Here is a 4949-nt window from a genome sequence, read left to right as displayed (position 1 = left end):
CACTCACACCTACAATCACACCCCTCCACACCTCACCCACACACCCACACACACCCACTCACACCCACTCACACACACACCCATCCACCCACACACACACCTACACACTTATACACACTCACCCACACACACCCACACACTTACACATGCACATACACTCACATCCCCCACACTAACACACACACACTGACACACCCACACATACACCCACACACGCTCACACACACACACACTCTTACCCACACTCACACAATCACACATACACTCACACACACACACCTACACACACACACTCACACACACTCACTCGGGTCCCCACTTGCCTGCAGCAGAAGCCCTGCTTGCTGCAGTGGCACTCAGGCCCCAGGGCTCTTTGAAGCCTTTATGGGGTAATTCCATCTCCATTAGGGCTTAATATGTCACTATAAATACCGCCTTTCAGGGCGCTTTATAAGACTCACTGAAGAACTTTCCTTGTTAACAGTCAGCAGAGCAGGAAGGACCCAGGGTCAGACAGGAAGAGAGGCAAGGGCATGTCGCAGGTGAGTGACTGAAGACCAAGGTGCCTGCTCCACGCCCTCCGGCTGCTGACCATCCTGCCCACAAGCTTCTGCTGCTGTCCTGTGTCACAGATGAGACACAGCTCTAGGCTCTCAGGCCCGAGCTGGGCACGGCCTCCAGGCACTCAGCACCCAGCCAGCAGGGCCTGCCTGCCTGCAGCCGGCATGAGGGTTCAAGGAGAGGTACACACCCCACATGAGGCCCAAACAATACCGCTAGGTCTCTCACACACCTACCAACACCTTCCTTCACCCTCAGTTCATGAGTTCAGCCACAGTTTGCTGGATCCCAACTACGTGTCACATGCTCTTCCCCACACACTTCCCTGCCCTCTTGCACAGCATCTTCTCGTGGCACACCCAGCATACAGAGCCTGCCGTGGTGTGGGGCACAGCACATGCAGCCTTACACGCAACACACAGGAAACGTGATGCCCACCACGCAATGCCCGTAACCCAGAGGGCCCAACACAACTGCAGAACCCTCATGCATACCATGTACTACCCACGCGCACACACACACCCTTCACTGGCATCCACAGGGCCCTGTGCACACCTCCTGCCCCTTCCCCTCAGCCACAGACGCTGCTTCCTCTGGCTGAACCACGTGTAACCACAATAACAGCTGAGATTTAAGAAGCGCCTGCCGTTGTCTTGGCCTCTGCGGTTAACATGACGATCACTTTCACCTTCACAGGAACCTCTGAGGCAGGTTCACACATCTTCTGGATGAGCAGCCTGAGCCTCCAAGAAGTGAAATGGCCCAAAACTCATAGACTGACTCCACAGGTCACGCTCTCAACCTCCGCCGAGTGCAGCACACTCAGTCACATATAAATCCTCTCTTGTCCACACATGCTCACACACACAGACACGTCCACATACTCGCACAGACACTTGTGCACTCACACGCTCTCAGAGGACAAGACTCTCCTCCCGTCATCTTGGTCAAAGACTTTAATTATACTGCCCCTACACCTGTAATTAATCCCTCCCCCCTTTTCCCGGGGAGATGTCTGAACCCGCCTCCCAAGGGCGGGCGCCAAAGCTGACAGGCCAAGATGTCCACATCCGGCAGGGAGGACCCAGGAGCCAGAGTAGCCCAGTATGGCTTCGGTGAGAAGGTCCAAGGGGGTCAGGAAGAGGCTGGGGTGAGAGGGGAGGCGGGCAGAGGGGGCGGTGGCTTTCCAGGAAGCCAGGCCTGCTACAGCGGTTCCTCCTGGACTGGGCCGGCCACGTGGAGGGTTGGGCAATGGAGGGTGGTGGGTGGACAGGTAGTCAGGCAGGAGAGAGAACACTTCCCGCTTCTTTCGCTAATGCCAGGCACTTCTGTCAGGAGGGGCAATGAGCTCACATCTAGGAACCTTTGGGGAGAGGCTCCTTGAAGGAGCAAGTGGGAAGCCAGTGTCCTCCAAAGTGTTAAAACGGACCAACTGATTCTACCATTCCAGGGCTGGCAGGGAGGGGTGCTCTGCACAGCAGCCTCTGGGCCTCCCTTTCCCAGGATAGGCAGCAGTTAAAGCAGAGACTAGGCAGATTCAAATCCTCACTCCTCTACCTTTGAGCTGTGCAACCTTTGGGCGTATTGTTCAGGCTGTTGCAGCCTTAGTTTACTCCTCTTGTTCAGTTGCTAAGTCTTGTCCAACTCTTTGAGACCCCAGGGACTGCAGCAAGCCAGGCTTCCCTGTCACTCACTATCTCCTGGAGCTTGCTCAAACTCATGTCCACTGAGTCGATGATGCCATCCAACCATCTCATCCTCTGTCGTCCCCTTTTCTGCCTTCAATCTTTCCCAGCATCAGGATCTTTACCAAACAGTTGGCTCTTCGCATCGAGGGCGGTGTGTGTGTGGGGGGGTGTCAAAGTATTGGAGCTTCAGCATCAGTCCTTCCAATGAATATTCAGGGTTTGGCCTCTCCTGTCCAAGGGGCTCTCAAGAGTCTTCTCCAACACGACAGTTCAAAAGCATCAGTTCTTCAGTGCTCAGCCTTCTTTGTGGTCCATCTCTCACATCCATACGTGACTACTGGAAAAACCATAGCTTCGACTATACGGACGGGGATAATGACATCTACCTCCCAGAGGAGAATTAAGTGATACGCATGTCTGACTCGTCCTTAGACGCGGCTGCGCTCAGATTCCTGAATTCTTAGAGGCGCCTGAGCAGAGAAGCTCTCTCTGACCGGCGATGGTTGGGTGCACAGTTCAGAAATACCAGGAAGCGGGGCGTCAAGTGCTCAGCGGGCGACAGCTTCTTGAGCCTTTAGGCCATTTCAGCTAAGGCCTTCGGGCCAGTGTTGAGCTCGGCCCCGGAGGGCAGAGGGTAAGAGCGGGGCTCGGCGCAGGATCCCTCAAGGCTAGCCTCGGTTGCACAGGCTCTTGGAGGCGCTCAAACCTGCGAGGACCTGGGGGCGCCAGCGAGTCCCGAGGGCCCGGAGAGCCTCCCCGCCCGCGCTGGGAGCCGGCCCGGCCCCTTCGGAGACACCGGGGGCGTGGCCCGTGACGTCACCCGGGCATGAATGGACAGGGGCCGGTCCGCTCTCCGCCCGCATTAAGCTCTCGGGCGGGCGGGAGGAAGCTGCGGGCAGGAGGAAGCTGCGGGCAGGAGGCGGACCGGGGCCGGCCGGCGGGCGTGCGTGCGGAGCGGGGCGCGGAGCCGGGCGGAGAGCGAGGAGCGCGGCATGGGGCGTCGGGCGCCGCCCGCCTGCCTCGCGCTGCTGTGGGGCTGCGCGCTGGCCGCGGCCTTCGCGGCGCAGGGCAAGGAAGGTAAGTGCTCGCAGCCCGACCCCGGCCCCTGCTCCGCCCCGAGCCCGGCGCGCCGGGAAGCGCGCCACTTCGGAAACTCCAGTCCTAGCGAGCTGAGGTCCGGAGGGCTCGCGGGCTGCGAGCCGGGCGAGTCTGGGACCCCCGCCCCAGCCCACTCGGGGCTGTAGGCGCTCCTAGTACTAAGAGGCTGGGGCCCGGGCGCGCGGGGCTCAGAGGCCGCAGAGAAGCGGACTCGGTGCCGGCCACGAGGCTTCAGGAACGCGTCCCGGCGGGGGCGCGGGGGGTCTCTTGGAGCAGGAGTGTCCGGGGGTCTTTCCGGGGGCTCAACTTCGTGGTGACCTGAATTCGCTAACCCTCTTGCCCCGATTTTGCGGAGAAGGCGTTTCTGTGGAGGCCACTCACTTTGGGGAGGGGCTCTATGGCCCGCAGGGACACCCTTGCAGAAGCCCCAGCTGCCTGAAGTTTTCTTTACGCCCCGTGATGCCTCCAGTCTGGGAGGAGAGCTCGCGGAGAGTTTCGGGCCAGTTTGCCCACGCACAGCCCTCCTTCCCGCCCCGCACTCCGGGACTCAGGGGGCAGGTCCCCGGGCCGTGAGTGCGGACAGGAAGTCCCAAAGTCAAGCGTTCTGAGCGAGGGGTGACTCAGAGCCAGGAAATGCAGCAGGTGGGGGCGCGGCCTGGCAAGGTGTGGAGCCGGCACCCCAGGGCCACCGCGGAGTCCGGGCACCCGGGGGTGGGGGACTGACTCACCCGCCCCCGCCGCCGCGCTGGGTGCGGGGCCGGCCGCGAGGACTTCGCCCAAGGCGGGGCCGCGGGTGGGTGGGGGCGTTGCCGCCTTGGCTGGGGTCGCGGAGCGGACGGGGGCTCTTGCCCTTGGCCGAGGCGCTTCCTGTCCACCCGTCCACCCAGCCGAGGCCGGCTTCAGTTTCCGACTGAGAAGGTCTGCCCGCCCGCGGGGGCAGAGGAGGTTTCCGCAGGCTCCGCCAGAGGGAAGTGCAGAGGAAACCCGGGCCCCGTGAGAAGTTTCCTTCAGCCTTGCCTTCCTTTTCCGCCTCCCGACCTGGGGTTGGAAGTTTTGCTGTTCCAAGTTGGGAGTCAAAGAGGCCCGAGCCGGAGCTCTTTGGGGGTGGGGGTGGGGGCGGCATCTTGCCCGCGCCCCTAGTCAGTCGGGCTTGCCTGTCCCAACTTGCAGGCTGAGTGGGCAGCCTCTTCTGTGACCCTCAGTGTCCCCCCACCCCACCTTTTTGTGTCCTCCTCCTTCTGGGGGGTTGTGGTTGGAGAGAAGGAGGGAGACCGCCGCCTTCGCTGCAGGCCTTTCCTGAAGGCCCGGGAGGTGGGATGGGGGGTCAGGCAGGACTGGTGCCCTGGGTGAGGGCTGTGCTGTAGCCTTGCCCGGGGGTCGCTGTCGAGCCCTCCCCCAGCCTAGATGACTAGTCCCACCACAGCCCGACGTGCGTGGCGTGGGGGAGGAAAAGGACCAGGGAAGGTTTTTGCTCAGGCTCCCAGAGTCCCTGTGAGGGCCTCCCCAGGGAGCTGTGCCTGGAGGGGAGGGGGGGACGGGTGGGATGCCCCAGCTGGGACTCCAGGGATGTGGAGCCTCTGCCTGGAGACGGGTTGGGGGTGC

General features: G+C 61.5%; 1 protein-coding gene across 2 annotated transcripts in view; it reads left to right on the top strand.

Moving 5' to 3' along the window:
- The first annotated feature begins 3108 nt into the window (after positions 1–3108).
- EPHA2 (EPH receptor A2) overlaps positions 3109–4949 on the top strand; it is a 26967-nt gene continuing 25126 nt past the window's right edge. Inside the window, exon 1 of one of the 2 annotated variants that reach the window (XM_040229377.1) lies at positions 3109–3326. In XM_040229377.1, the coding sequence (XP_040085311.1) occupies positions 3242–3326 (85 nt within the window). In that variant the 5' untranslated portion in view covers positions 3109–3241. The remainder of the gene's footprint in view (positions 3327–4949) is intronic. The other variant, XM_040229376.1, reaches the window with a different exon arrangement.

Source organism: Oryx dammah, unplaced genomic scaffold, assembly GCF_014754425.2.
Source record: "Oryx dammah isolate SB20612 unplaced genomic scaffold, SCBI_Odam_1.1 HiC_scaffold_27, whole genome shotgun sequence".
Classification (NCBI taxonomy): Eukaryota; Metazoa; Chordata; class Mammalia; order Artiodactyla; family Bovidae; genus Oryx; species Oryx dammah.
Note: the sequence above shows the minus strand (reverse complement) of the source record. Positions and strands in the feature narration are given on the sequence as shown.